Here is a 15,633-nt window from a genome sequence, read left to right as displayed (position 1 = left end):
AACCTCTTCCCATGAGGTTCAGATGAGGGAAGGTGGTGGTGTTTGACGGGTGATCTCTAAGACACTGCAATGAAACCATTCCTTCATTGGGGCATCAAACCCCTCAGTGGGGCCCCCTGTTCGTCCTGCGGATAGACCCATCTGTTAATAGGGAAAGGATACTTTCAGAAATGGCTGCTAGCTGGGGCTTTCTCACGTGTTTCCCCGGGATCACAAAGGCTTGTCCAGTGTCTTGCTGAAGCATTTCACATCAAGAGGTCAGCTTGTGGCTCTGGGTGAGAGGTTCACGGCTCTTGAGGTGATGCGAATTCCAGGGTCTAAATTACCCAGCTCCAGGATTGGTTTGGAAAAGGTTTCCTCTGGAAGCTTGACAAAGGGATTACACAGCCACAGGAAAGCCCCTGAGCTAGGTTTCTAAGCACTTCAGAGCTCTGTCCCTCTCCCCTGTGTGGGCTCTCTGTGCTCCCGAGGATCTGGAAGGCGTTGGTAGAGGTTACTCAGGCAGGCAGCCCTTACCACATAACCACAGTGGAAGGAGCAGCAATGCAGCAAGCTGGGCACTCCGCTCGGATCGAGGAGAGCAGAGGCAAGACCTTAAACCAGCGGCAGGCTCGACTGCACTGAGCGGACTCTGAACTTTACTTCCCTACTGTACCCCAAGTTTACCCTCAATGAACAAGGGTACATTTCCATGATGGGAGCTTGTTTGAAAGCAGGAAAGTCTTGTCCCACCACGTTGTGGTACTCTGATCTAAACAGGCGCTCATTTTTATGGCTGGAAAGAAGGGTCCTAAAGACTTCTCCCTAGACTGGGTTCTTACCAAGAATGCCAGGATATTTTCTCCAGAACCTTCCCTGCTGTCCTGAGGAATCTAATAAACAATCATGATTCATCCCTATGGGTGACTCAAGCATTTCTCTCCACTCTGCCTCCTGCTGATAAGGGTTTGGAGCCCTAGGGGTTGGTGTCTTGCTCAGAGGTCCTCGGTGGGGAGGGCCACACGGTCTATTCCTAGACCACACACAGTGTTAGGAACAGACTGGGGTAGGCTGTGTCCCCTCAGCCTGGATCTGCAGGGCACCCTCCTCCAGGCCTCCCTCTTCCGGGCCTTCCCATCCTGCCTTAGAAAGGGGCCACTCACTTCTTCCAGCGATAACAAAGGGCAGTTAATTGAGTGTCCTGCCTCTCAGGACAGAAGCAATATACAGTTGAGCAGACTTCCAGCTGGTCATAACATTGTACCTTCTGATTGAGGTTAAAGAAATAAAGTAATGTTTTTCTTTTTCATGGGTTTTCATTTGATTGTTTCTATTGAGGAGCAACATACACTCCCCCATAGCCCCCCACATCCCCCCCCCAACCCCTGCTTCCAAGACCTGAGGATAGCAGCTAGGCCTGAGATGATGTTGATCCAAGGAGAATTTTTTCAGACTTGTTTTCTGGGCCCCAGACCATCTCTTTACCATTCTTTACGTAATTCTCTTGCATTCCTCCACGAGTTACTAGTCTTTCCCCAGAATTCTCACCCCCTTTGTCTGCTCACAACCCAGGTTTACCGGATCTAGGGTGAGCTCCAGACCTGTGAGCCAGAGGTCCAAATCAGCCCTGGGATGTGAATATCAGACAAGGGGATCAGGGACCCTGATAGTTTATATATAGCATCAGGATGATTTTCTTTGTCTTCGTCTGTTTAAGGCATTGTTGTAACAACACACCCAAGACTAAGAGACTTAAATTGTAACTCTGGAGGCAGGAAGTCTGAGGTCATGGATTCCTTGTCTGATAATGGCCCACTTCCTCACAGACAGGTGTTCCATGGTGTCCTCAGGGTGGGAGAGACCAAGAGCTCCCTAGGTTCTATTGATTTTTTTCTTGACCTCATTGCCTTCCAAAGTCTCCCCCCCCGCCCCCCGCCCCTTCTTCACACCACCACCTGGGGACTTGAACCCAACTCATGAATCCTGCGTTCAGGTGTGAGGTTCACCTGGGGAGGAGGACACGGCTGTCTTTCCTGCACCTGTCCCCTAAGATGGACAGAGCAGAGCAGCTGTCCATGCAGCTGTGTACGTGGTCCTTTCCGTCTAACGCATTCCTTCCTGGTGATGTTCACGGGGAAAGGCATCTGGCTTTGTGTCTTCCAGCAGTGCTGAAGGCTTCTCCACAGGCCTGTCTAGTGTCTTATCATCCAGAGCTGGAATGTGGTGGCTTGCAGGACACTGAACTGATTTGAGGTCAGCCATGATGGTGACTTTATAAGTAGATGTTTCCTCAGGGTCAAATGCTTTTCCAGTGATTGTGTTCTGGGAAAAGGGCCCTGTGATTCAGCAGAATTTAGCAGAGGACCTCCATCACTCACTCCTCGTGCAAGCTCTGAAGTGAAATGTCTGAGATGCTGATGCTCTTGGGCTTTCTCCCCTTTGGCTCTTGGGATGCCCGGCAGGAGGGCTGCCCTGCTTTCCATCTTCTAATCTACTTAGGTCTCCCATGTTTTATCTCCCGAATATTTTTCCTTGGACATGGGAAGTGGCTGGTATGATTGGAAGGAACTATTTAAATCTAGCCTGACTTCCTCCAATGGCTTCTCTGATTGTTGTCCCTCATCAAGAGGCAGTGTGTCAGTGGTTTCTTAGATAAGGACCAGGAACTGAAGAGAAGGGGGTTCCAACTCACGAGCATGGGACCGGGCATGGCCACTTCCCTTGCCTAGTGACCTGGGAATCTGTGGGTGCATGTTCTCAGACCAGTGTGCATCTGTCGTTTGTTTATCCCAGCTTGGAACTGTGCACACGCCTTCTCTAGGGCAGGACTCTCTTGATGGCCAAGATAGAGAGAAGGTGGGGGGAGGCAGACAGACAGTGATAGGTAAATAGGTAGAGATACATATAGATAGATAGATAGATCAGCAGATAGGTAAATAGATAGAGATAGAGACAGACAGACAGACAGACAGACTGGCAGATAGGTAGATAGAGATAGAGATAGACTGAGTTAGGCAGATCTGATGCCTAGACACGGTCTAGACTTCTAGACAGCTTATATTTCGAACCTTATGCATATTGTCCGTTGCTTCAAGCAACATGAGCACCCAGTGCAGGTTAAATTGGGCCGTCTAAGGGCATTTGTTTGCACAGTGACACATGTGCACAGGCTCAGGGGCACTCTGTACTCTGTCCAGCGTTTCGCTCCTGAAGTTATCACCACGAGGCGCTTAATCACATAATTTATGAAGTAGCCATTCAAGGACAGGGTGGATGAGCTTGTCCTTTCTTCATGCCCGGCTGTAGCTGTGTGTGTGTGTGTGTGGGGGGTCTCTGAGGACTCTGTGCAGGATGGACAGGCCTCTGTTGGTTTGGAGTTCTATGTGTGAGCTCAGGATTAACACAGAGTGAACAACTGTATACCTGGGAGACACGGGTACTTGGCCTGTGAGTCTCCTTGGCTACTTCATCTCTTTCCAATCTTGGCGCCTTCCAGTGGGCAGTGTGCTGGCAAGCCTCAGTGCTCTGTGCCAGCTTCCGTCCCCCCCACCCCCCGTCTCTCACACAGCTGGGCTTGGCCATCTGCCCTCTAATCTTTTGCTGTTGTTGTTATTGTTAAAATAGCAAATTACATGGGAGAATGTTGTGTTTTTATATACTGTACCATCTATACTCAGTTTCGTGGGAAAGTTACGGCCTCGCAATTAGCAAACGGCAATGAAATTTGTTTCCCGCGTCTTGGTTCTGAGCCAAGGAACTTAACATTTTAATCTATCAGTATTAGGCAATTAAGGACATAAAAGCAGGAAACGATACCATAAATTTAGTATGACTTTACAAACCTCTATGAAATAGGCCCTAGTAAAAATGGCATAAAGAGTAAATCTAAGTTATTATTATGATGATGGTTTAAATAATTGGATCACAGCCTGGCTTTAAGCATGCCTCACCATCTGTGTCCAGTCTGAGCGGCACTGAGATGACCAGCTGAGGAAAGCCGTTCAGACTCTGAGGTCTTTCCTCTGTGCAGTTGTATTCTACCGTGTCTGGCCATCTTCCTCTGCGCTTACATGTAAATCAAGATTTTTTTTGACCCCAAGCAAAATGGTACAGAAGTTCAGCTCTTTGCTTTGTTTCTTTGTTTGGGTGGTTGTGCTTCGAGGGAGCTGTGATGTTTAGTGAAGACAGGCTAAAACCTCCCTGTATGTGCTGGCTAGAGTCCATTAGACAGTGGCTTCCCACAGTCACGAGGTTGGTCTCTGCGAATTCCCAAGCTCGGCCAAGGCGACCCTGTGTTAATGGACAGGGTCTCATTTTTCTTTTGCCATTTGGAGAAGCCCTTTATGAGGTTAGTGGGGTTTGAAACTATGCTGGATCCCAGGGGGAGATGGGCCCAGGGCTGATACATGCCTGGTGGCTTGAGGAGGAAGGGAGGTTAAGGATGGGCACCAAGCGTGTGTGCCACCAGATATATGTGGGCTGCAACCTGAGTCCTGAGACCTCGTCAGAGGATGCGTTGGTGTGTGGTGGTGGCCCGACAAACAGGAAGTAACTGATCCTTGATCAGAGTTGACCCTCGGACCACTGCTGCCCATCTACTCACTGGAAAATGGACTTTTGGAGATTCCAAACGGTTGGTGTTGGAGCCAAGACCGGGCTCTTCTGATTCCTGTTGAAGTTCTTTCCCCATTAGAGCAAGTAATGAGGGAAAGCCAAGTCGGACTTCCCGGTGCCTACTCACTGGACCACAGATGCCTGTCCTTGTCAGTCAGGGTTGGAAAGCTAGGCTCTTAATCTGCATCTTTTGCTTTATTTATTTTTCTCATTTTTTTTCTAGTAAACATTTTGTATGTCCTAATTTAGTTTTGAGGGTATCTTGGAACACCTCTCATATTTAGGTTTAAAGACTGTCTTATGTGCTTATATTATTAGTTATAGGTTTTACACTCAGGAACTTCTCTTACCTTCCCCTCCCCTTCCCCCCTCACCACCCCCCACCCTCTTTTGGAGACTGTTTCCTGTATCCTTGAACTCCGGATTCTCCTCCCCTCCCCGGATTCTCTTCCCCTCCCCGGATTCTGAGTGCTAGGGTTATTATGGGTTGCGTGGACCAAGCCTGGCTTGTCTGAGTACTTCATTTGTATTGTTCGTATTTTTGTTACCACAGACAAAAAAAAAAAAAAAGTCCATGGCCAGACTGTGGCATTTCCTGACATTTATCTGTCCTGGTTTTGTTTAAGGTCCCGTCACACCCACGTACACTCTCAAGTTAACAACGTCTTCACCCTCCAAGGGTTCCTTAGGAACAGAGGGTACTTTTCCAACTCCCATTAATGGAGAAATTAGCTCTTTAGACTGTTGATTCAGAGACAGTGGAGACAATAAGAAAACTTATCTTTATGGGCAAACGATTTATTTTTTTTTCTTTCTGAACTCATAAAAGAGCCAACCCCTGTGAAGTCTTATTATTCATTATCTATGTTCTGAAGTCTCAGCCCCTCCCCAAACTCCCCATCAAGCCAGAGCATAGAATTTTGATCATTGTTTTGGAACTTGCAAAAAGAGGCAGGGCAGTCATATTGCCAGCACAGTGCGACATCATGGCAGATCTCTGCAGCGTCATCACGTGTTGCCCAGGTCAGGAGCACATCCTGCATTCCTCTCAAGTCTACCTCATCCTCCAAGGACAGCCTTTGTCTTAAAAAAAAAGTATCCTAGTGGAATTAGTAACAAAAGACACCAACAGGTCAAGTCACAGAGATGGGATACTTAAGTGTCCCCTGGACTGAGGGCTAAGGGGACACTAACCTGAGTGTCTGAACGGTGGCAGGCCAGTACCTTGCAGCACCACTTCACTGTCTACACAGTGGGTGCTTCCTTGCTGTGTGGCTTGGTGTCCCCAGAGTGACTTCCTGTGTGGGGTGAACTTGGTGTAGCACCTGCTGCTATTACCTGTCCACACAGAAGGCCCAGCAGAGTGCTGTGTGCCAGGTGAAGAGCTTGGGATGGCTTCTACAAATCAGGACAAGCAAAGCACGTGGGACATAATGCTACTCACTTGGCGGTGCTTAACCCTGGCTTATTGTTAACCCTGGGTCTTATTTAGTTCTGTGCATATAAGTTCCCTAACTTCTGTTGGCCCCAGTGACCTGATTCAGCCCTGACTTGCTGCTATGCCCCAGATATATAATCAACCAGGGCCACAGCTAGGAAAGTCCCCAACACGTCATTAAGTACCTTGTAGGTCTATTGCTTTCCTGTTTTAAAAGAATATTCATTTATTTGGTTAATTATTATTATTATTATTTTGCCAACACTTCATAGCCTAGTTTGGCTCATTGTGCAGCCCTGGCTGACCTTGAACTTGTAGCATTTCTCTTACCTTGGGTGCTGGCTGTGCACCCAACCTCTATGTCTGGCTTGTATGTTTAAGTCTGTAGGGGAGGAGCAGGAAGAGGTCATACTAATGTCTCTAAGCTTCACGGGTGCTCGTGTTGATAAGCTGTTAGCACTGTGGCTCATGTCACCACCTCTCTGGAAGCTACTGAAGATTGGTCGGATCCCTACCACCACCACCACCACCACCACCACCACACACTTTACGGTTGGCAAATGCCAGGAGAGTGGATGAGATTATCTTAAGGCATAGGTTTTCTATAGCCCAGGGAAGAGAACCAAAGGCAAACCTTTGAATATGTTTCGCTGGCAGTGTGGTGAGCCCCCACTGTGGACTCAAGAGCTCACTCTGGTCCTCTTTGTGCCTGTTTGCAGGATTTAATTTCTTTCTGTGCCATGTGCTATTCAAACTGGAACGTGCCAACGATGCAAGTGAAAGGGACCAGCAGGCAGAAGGGGAGGGAAGAGTGAGGACTGGGAGGAGTGGCTGTCGTCATTCGGCACAACCAATATCCACTAATACAACCAGAAGAATTCACAGTTCATATTGTTTGTACAGTCAAAGCCCCTGGTCACCTCATAACCCCAATATTTAGGCTATCCATTTCATATTTAATTTCATAAATTTTCCATTCCAATTAAAGCTTTTTTTCTAAACAGTTCTATCTCTTAGACGTTTGTTAAGCTTATTTCTCTCTGTTGTGCCTACTTGAATGGGCACACACACATACAGCATACATATACGCAGAGGTGAGCCGGGGTCCCATGCAGCCCAGGCTGACCATGGACTCCTCATCTTCCTGCCTCTGCCTTTTGAGTACTGGGATTTCAGGGCTTGGCAGCACACACTCTTGCTACAGTAACAACCCAGAGGATCTGTCCAACACATGCAGACCAAGCGCTCCCCCTGGTGGCCAGACTAAGAGCCGCAGAGGACCAGCTGTCCATGAGAGACCTGGGGTTCCTGGAATCCTCTGGGTCTACAGTTCTTCTCCAGGGAGTGGACATCTGGCTGGGGTCCTCTTGTGTGTCCAAGAAGTGGATAGCACTTTCCTGAAGGTAGAGATTCCAGAAGCAGGGCCAAGAGGGAAATGGGGTGAAAGGAGCCAAGGCTGATCAAAGAGATACCCTGCAGGTGTGAGACATCCTGGGCAGGTAGGGAAGTGCCCAAGACTCCTGGTGAGCACAGAGACAGGAGGCCAGCATAGCGTCTACTGTCTAGTATAAAAACATGCATGCTCCAGAGAGTGACTTAGAACAGAAACTCTGAAAGATATCACAGAGAACTGTCCTCCAACTAGTGTGAGATGTCTGCATCTCCTCTGCGGAGGAGGACTTGGAAATCATTTTCTTTTCCTGCCAGTGACTTGCCAGCGCTCCATTCTGCTGCTGCTTCCCCTCCATCAGTGAAGTCACATTTGCTGTTGGATAGCTTCATGGGAAAGTCTTGAGTCTTCTGTGATAAGAGGGTATTTACCACTCTTGGTTATTTTTGTGTTGAGTGAGTGTTAGCTCTTCAGAGAGTATTTTGTATTTTTTTTTCTCAAATGATGATGGGGAAAAATTGGATTTTTATATACTAGAAAATTTCTGCAATTTTTTTTTGTAGCTGGTCAGTCATCATGACTATTTACTATGTCTCCTCTCTATCCTTTGCTGCTCTGAGCCCCACAGCTAACTTTGTAGCAATGTGTGAGCTTGCAGCGGTAGAACTGACACTGCAGTTAGGTGAAACCTTCTCCCATGCTACATTCAGTTCATGGTGGGAAACAGAACTGAAGAGCTACCCTGGCTCAAGAGGCCCTTCCCTTGTGTCGCTGTGTGGGTCCTGTCCCCTCTCCCTGCAGCAATACAGTGTCAAGCAGAAAGCATGCAGGGAGCTCCCAGAGGGGCCCTGACACAGGAGCTTTTCCGTGACCTGGTGACACAGATTGTAGCCTGCCCACAACTTTCCCAGCAGTATCACATTCCGGATATGGTCCTGCGGATGCCTTTCTGGCTAGGCTCAAGGGATTGAACTTGTGGAATTTTGGCTAAGTGCCATGGTTCCCCCATTGACCATGATCCCCCATATATCATGGTCCCTGCATTGACCATGACCCAGCATCCCAAATCACTTCCCAGTAAGCACATGCCCTGGTTGCTACGGACCAAAACTCATGGCTTTTATCTCTCAGTTATGTTCAGCCTTGCTTGGGAAGTGACATCTCAGAGAACCAGATGACAGCAGGACACAGCTGGCTCAGGATTACATCTAGGACAGAGATTTTCCTGTTGCTATTTAGCTTGGGGCAGAGGCGTCAGCCAGGTGCTAACGGGGCCTCAAGGGCTTGTGCCAGGGACCTGGGTTGTATTGTGCCAGGGATTTTCCCACATCAGAAGATTGTTCCTTGGGTGGGGTGTGTTGTGCTGTTGTTGATCTCAGAATCCTGTCTCTAGTGTTGATGTGTGCCAAACACTAACTGAATAACTTCTTCAAAGAAGGTGTAGAGGGTGCATTGCACGTTTTAATCTGTGTTGGCCATCGGATTCCCTGTATTTTCTGTGAAAATACACGGAGATCCTCTTTTACCCAGGTTTTGTTCCAGGTGTGAGCAAACATTTTTGCATGTGTTGTGGTTCCCTTGAAGATCCATGATCCTATTGTTTAAAATGTAAAGAAAAACAAACAAACAAGCAAACAAACAAACAGTAAAAGCTTCACTGAGACAAGGGTTCCGTGCTGGCCCTCAAAACAGCCACAACTTATCCACTTAACATTTTACGCTAAATTTTAGCATAAAATAATACATGTTAAAATTTTAAAAGATATACTTTTAGTTTTATTTTATATAGAAGTATGTTTTGCCTGCATGTATGTTTTGCATGCACGTGTGTACACTAAATGTGTGCCCAGTGTCCACAGAAGCCAGAACAGAGCATCTAATCTCCTGAAATGCAAGTTACGGCTGGTTGTGAGCTGCCCTATTGATTCTGGGAACCAAACCTGTGTCTCTGCAAGGGCAGCCAGTGCTCTTAACCACTGAACCATCTCTCCAGCTCCTTAGATAAACACTGCAGAGACAGGATTTTAATTCATCATTCAGAATAAACTCACTATGTAGCCCAGGCTACCCTCAAACTAGCATCCATCCTTCTACCTCAGCTTCCTAAGTGCATTACAGAGTCACCACCCCTGGCCATCATGATTGCTTTTGATTCTAGTTTTTGATGATAACGTATTTTAGGTACCTTTTAAGCTTCCTTTAGTTTTTGTACTTGGTAATCGTTCCTTGAATTTAGAAATTCCCTACTATTTCAGTCTCACATGTTCTACTTGCTTCCCATTTGACTTTCCGGCTGAGACTGGAGGGAGCTGAATCTTAAGCTCTTTTTGCAGTGCTGGAAGAGGCAGGGACATGATTGGGTATTACAAAGGGACCCTTTCTTTCCACATTTTACGGGATCTTTATGTGCTTGCTGTAGATAATACGGTAAGCAAACATTTTAAGTTCCTCCAGCATGAAACTCTATTTCAAGCCTAGTTTGGAATGGCTAGTGTCAGTCCCGAGATGACTCTGCGGCCTGCCTCCCTTCATCTTCATAAACAATGGCATTTTGTTCCTTTCTTCAAGTTCCAAGTTTTACTGGAGAAAATAGTCATAATGGTGTTCCTTGTTGTATAGTCTTTTATATATATATATATATATATATATATATATATAAAATTTTACAAGTCCATATATAGTTAAAATGACTTTAGGGGCTAGAGAAGATGAGCTTTATTATTATTATTATTATTGATGCATAATATTGGCATACTTACTAGGCAAAGTGGATAATTTGACATCTGCATTTGGTGTGCCAGTCAGGTCAGATCAGGGTGGCCGACGTCTCTGTCTCTTCAGTCATCTACTGTTTCAGCACTGAAAACCTACAGACTCCTCTCTCTGACTGACATAATTAATTTCTTGTAAGAATGAAGTCACAAAGTATGGTTACATTGAAGTTTTTTTGTGTAATATTCCACAAACTTCTCTTTCTGACTCTCCATCCCTTTCTCCATTGCTGGGATCAGAATGCAGGGATCCACAAGCTAGGGAAATGGCCTGTTACTGAGCTGTACTGTCAGGTCCTTGTCCTCAGCGTGGCTGGCTCACCGTCGTGGTGAAAAGCCATGGTTGTGGTGGTCAGTTGTGACCACCCTGTTCTTGGTGCCTGTAGCACACTGTGGGAACTGGATGACAGGGATGTCTTCCTCCCCCACTCTGCTCTTGGCCTTGAGCTTAAGGGTGGTCACAGCTGGAATGGTGCCTACTGCAGCTGCAGTATCTGGTGTGGAAACTCCTGGCACTGACATGTCCAGCTCGCTGCTCTTCTTTCTTCCCCTGGTGGAAAACTGTGAGAAGCAGGATGGAGCCATTCGGTTCCAGTGCAGTGTGTGCCATGTGCTAGCTCATTGTATAGCTGTGTGAGCGCTTGTCCTTCTCGCTATTCTGTTTCTGTTCTCATGGTAATATTAGAGAGGGTACTGGGTAGCCAATTATGAACGTGCAGTCTTTACTAGAAAAAAAATGGGAACATTAAAAAATGAGGAATAGCAAAAGCCTTGTGAAAGGAGGCGTCATTTCCCTCAGTTACTTGATTGCAAAACTCTTGGGAGATGTGGTTGCTTAAGCCCTCTACTGACATTTGGGGAAGAATGTGTTCTTGTGGTGAAGGCTGGTCTGGGAATTCAGATTTCTTCCTTTCTGTTCCCAGGAGTGTGAGGGGTCACCAGTGACATGTGACCAGTCAGCTCAGGATGGGTGCTGAACTTTCTGGACAACATGAACTTAAGAGGGTCTGAGCCACTGACTGACATCATGTCGTGGATTCCTTTAATGTGCTACTGGGAACCAGCTTGCTCTAGTGACCCAGATAAAGAAAGGACCTGGGGTGGGCTGACTTCATTTCTAATTCTGGTTCAGAGCTGAGTCAGTGGAAATCTGGTAGGAATCAGGTCATCTGGCTCCCGTCCCTGCTGCGTTCATTCCATGATTAAAATGGGAAATAAAAAACCTTATCTCTGCTGGTCTTCTGGAGATACTGCCAACATCAATTAAGGACTAAAAATACTCCGCAGACACTCTAGAAAGTTCTCCACCAACGTTCCATTTTCGTGCCCTCCCCAGCTCAGGTTGGGTTATTTGAGGATTTGCAATTCAATTTTTATTTTATTTTGTTCATTTATTTTTTATTTTTTGAGGGGCCATCTGTTCAGAGTTCGGTCATAGTCTATTTTGAGTTGTCTTTTTCTACATCTGAAAACCCTTCGAGACAGCGCTTTTGCTGTCAGCAGTTCTCACAGTCCCTCAGTACCACCACCATGACAGGCTAAGGGTGAATGTATATTTCACTCTGCCTTTGGACAAGTCTTGGCAGGGATTTCCTTCCTCAGCACTCACTGGGCGTCTTTGAGGAGGATCCCGCATCCATATCAAACTTCATTTGAGGGCCCAGAGTGTGCTCGAATCTGCTCCTTCAAATTGGTTTCATTGCTGCTGGCAATGTCCCTTCTCCTTTTGCCTTTATAAAGACCCAGAGGATCAGTGAGACCCTACAGCAGTTGAATAGTTTGGAGGGAAGCAGGGCTTTGAACATACTCCCTTGTCTTGTTTTTGATCACGTGATGGTGGAGACCTTTTAAGCAACTCGTGGCGTGTGAACTGCTACTTGAGGGGGTGGGGAGTGGCAAATAGGGTCCTAACCAGGTCATTTTCCTTTGACTTTGCACTAATGAAGCTTAGAGAAAACCCTTGAGTCTTAAGCAATCCTGCCAGTCCTCTCCAGAGCCTCTCATGCTTTGACGTGAGCTTTAGAAGGTTACCTATATGTTTATGGGTTTTCTTATATTGATAATCTAAACATGCCAGTCTTTAAAACATCACTCCATTGGACCCTTCGCTCCCTTTTGCTCCTACAGGGTACACAGTATCTCTAAGTTCAAAGGTTGGTGTCTCCTTCCTGTGTGTTCACACCTTACCTGTATTTTCTTTTTTTTTTCCTTCCTGTTCAGTCTTGACTATGTGATCTGACATCCAGGCCCACTCCCCAGTCTTTCTCCAGCCCACATTGCATAGTATTCTGAGTCCTTTTGTCTCTGAGTTCTTTTGCATTCATCTTTGGAAGGTCAACCAAAGGCCCAGAGCATATCTCTCTCTCTCTCTCTCTCTCTCTCTCTCTCTCTCTCTCTCTCTCTCTCTCTCTCTCTCTCCTTTCTCTGTTCTTTGTACTTTCCCAGTGTATTACAGCACATTTATACCACGAATGATAGTTCTTATTTTAAAAATCGTGTTTCTGATTTCTTTTCTGATCTGGGGCAGAGGCCACCAGTAAACTTTCATCTTTGCGTTGGAAAAGGAGAACGGTCCGAGCCCCCCCGCCCCCCCCCCCGTCACACTATTGATCCTTTGTGTGCCGAGATCAGAGCTGTGTCTCTGCTTCTCAGTACCTGCAAGGGTCTAAACGGAGAGACACAGATGGGCTGCTCAGAACATCATCTGTTGGGAACAAAAAGGTGCCAGTGGCTGGGTGAGATTATAATCAGCTCAATGAAATAAAACTCAAGTATTTTTTATTTTATTTTATAGACTTTACATATTAGACAGCTCCTAGTAGATACAAGCCATTGTGTCAAGTGATACATATTAGAAATCTAACATGGAACATCTGGAGAAGGTTCCATCCTCCGTTCTCATACACTCATTGTATACTCTTACAGTGCTGGGTGGGACTTAGGGAGGCTTATGCTTTAGTCCATTTCCTTTGGCAGAACAGCCAATAGAATGAGCAGATGGGTGGGTGGGTGGGTGGGTAAATGGATGAATGAGTGCATGCATGGGATGGTAGATGGCATGTTGAATGTATATGTAAATGATGAGAAGACGGATGTGTGGGTAAATGGATATTGAAGGGAGATAGGTGGGTGGATGTATGGACAAGTGGGTAGGTAAATGTGTGGACAAGTAGGTGGATGTATGGACAGGTAGGTGAATGTGTGGACAGGTGGGTGGGTGTGTAGAAAGGTAAGTGGATATGTAGACAGGTAGGTGGGTGGATGTATGGACAAGTGGGTGGGTGGGCAGATGTGTGGACAGATGGGCAGATGTGTGGACAGATGTGTGGGTGGGTGGGTACATGGATGGATGGATGGATGGGTGGATGGATGGATTGGTAGGTAGGTGAGAAGAGATTTGTTCATAAAATTGGCTCCTATGATTGGGGGGCTGAGGAGTTGTACCACATGACTCCTGAAAGCTGGCAACCTAACAAATTTAAGGCTGGATGCCTGAGAACCTGGGACTGCTGGCAAAATCTGTGAGTCTGAAGACTAGAGATCTGAACTTGTGATGTAAGGACCAAGAATTGCCCTCTGCTTTGCTATGGTTCGCACCTCTGCTGTCTGATGTTCCAGCCTATGCCACTCAAAGGCAGGTATCCCTCAGTCTGCCCACTGATGGAGATGCTGTTCTTAGCACAACACCTTGCAGGCACAGCCAGGAGTCACGATTCACCAGAGTTCTGGCCTCTACGTGGTCAAGTTAACACCCCACACCGCCATCACAGCTGATCCTTTTTCTTACCCTTGTCTGACCCTTGTGCTGCCCTACAGGGAGAAAGAGGTTTCCCAGGGTTACAAGGTGTCATTGGATTTCCTGGGATGCAAGGACCTGAGGGGCCACATGGACCACCAGGACAAAAGGTAAGCTTGACTGGAATGGGGGGAAGGGTGAATGGCAGATGGCGCCCGTCTTGTGACAGTGACCTGAGCCCTCCTCATGGCATCTCTGTTCTGCTGTAGGGTGATGCTGGAGAACCTGGACTTCCTGGAACAAAAGGGACGAGGGTAAGTACAGAGTCTGGTGATCCTGATGGAGGACTTAGGCATCCCACCACCCCAGGGCTGCCTTTCTACGTTTCCTCTATGTCTTCCCTCCTGCCTCTCTGCAGTGTCGTGGGCCATCACCCCTCTTTCCCATGGGCTGGTGCTGCATGCAAGTGGAACTCTTGCTGTATGAGTTTGTTTGTTCTCATTTACTTCTTAAGGGTCCCTTAGAGACATTTACATTTGGGAGAGGGGGTAGCTAATTCAAGTCACTAGAGGAAGCGAGAGCATCGTTGACAGTGAGGAGACATTGTTAGAGCCAAGCTCTCTTTACTCTCTCTGCTTCATCCTTTCCAGAAAGCCCCAAGATGATGCTCTCTGAGGCTCGTCAAGTGCAGAAGCAGTGTTGTGAAGCGTTGGGCTATGGTTACGTAGCAAGAAAGGGGTGGGGCGCCAGTGTCAGTGGGGACTCCCTGACATTCCATGTGGGCTCATGGGGCAGAGAGGGGAATGTAGTCATCACCCCCCTGGATATAGTCGACCATACCTGACTGTTTAGGAATTAGAAGAAAGAGACACTTATCACAAATACATTTGAATCTGTTCTACAAACAATCTACTCATAAGTGTTGATAATTTTAACGTGAACTAAGCATTAATTTTTAACTCAGACCCCACAAGAGATTCAATGGGGGCAATGGTATTTCGGGGCATTCACAGCTTTGATTTTGGAGGCAAGAAACAGTGAGCTTTTGACAACACCAACACCAACACCAACACCAACACCAACACCAACACCAACACCACCAACAACACCAAACAACTTTAGGCCTGCGTCTTGAGCTGAGTCTCAGTGCTTCCTTCCCAGAATGCTCTCTGCTCAGCGCTCATGTTCTATGCTTGAACTGGGAGGATGAAGAGAGACAGGAGGTTTCCTGTAGTTGGCTGAAAGCCTTTTGTTCTGTCTTTGCAGGGACCCCCTGGAGCAGCTGGCTACCCTGGGAATCCCGGACTTCCTGTATGTATACAAAACGCAACGCTTCAATTTCATGAAATATCTTACCACCCGGTGGTGAGTTCCTATCTTGCTGACTTCTTCATTTGATTGGTTGCAGGGTATTCCTGGCCAAGATGGCCCTCCAGGCCCCCCAGGTATCCCAGGATGCAACGGTACAAAGGTAAACTTAGATCCTCCCCTCCCTTGGGCATGTGCTTCTAAAGTCACACAGGACCAGTCACTGGGAAGTTCTTTATCTGGAAGCTTGCTTCCTTTGACGGGGGTGGGGGTGGGAGCTGAGGGAGTGGGAGGTGGGGAGGTAGGGGGAGGGCGGAATGCAGTGGGAAAGATAACCGTTCCTTTCTACTAGTATACTTTAGCCTAAAATTGTTCTTTTAAAGATTTTTCTTTTAAC

General features: G+C 47.0%; 1 protein-coding gene across 1 annotated transcript in view; it reads left to right on the top strand.

Moving 5' to 3' along the window:
• The window catches only part of Col4a1 (collagen type IV alpha 1 chain), a 113,618-nt gene that overhangs the window by 51,852 nt on the left and 46,133 nt on the right, over positions 1 to 15,633 (top strand). Inside the window, exons 3-6 of the mRNA XM_021219873.1 lie at positions 14,009 to 14,098; positions 14,198 to 14,242; positions 15,195 to 15,239; positions 15,337 to 15,399. Of these exons, the coding sequence (XP_021075532.1) occupies positions 14,009 to 14,098; positions 14,198 to 14,242; positions 15,195 to 15,239; positions 15,337 to 15,399 (243 nt within the window). The remainder of the gene's footprint in view (positions 1 to 14,008; positions 14,099 to 14,197; positions 14,243 to 15,194; positions 15,240 to 15,336; positions 15,400 to 15,633) is intronic.

The sequence above is a fragment of the Mus pahari genome, chromosome 19 (genome assembly GCF_900095145.1).
Source record: "Mus pahari chromosome 19, PAHARI_EIJ_v1.1, whole genome shotgun sequence".
Classification (NCBI taxonomy): domain Eukaryota; kingdom Metazoa; phylum Chordata; class Mammalia; order Rodentia; family Muridae; genus Mus; species Mus pahari.
The sequence above is the reverse complement of the archived record's forward strand: the minus strand, read 5'-3'. Positions and strand labels throughout refer to the sequence as shown.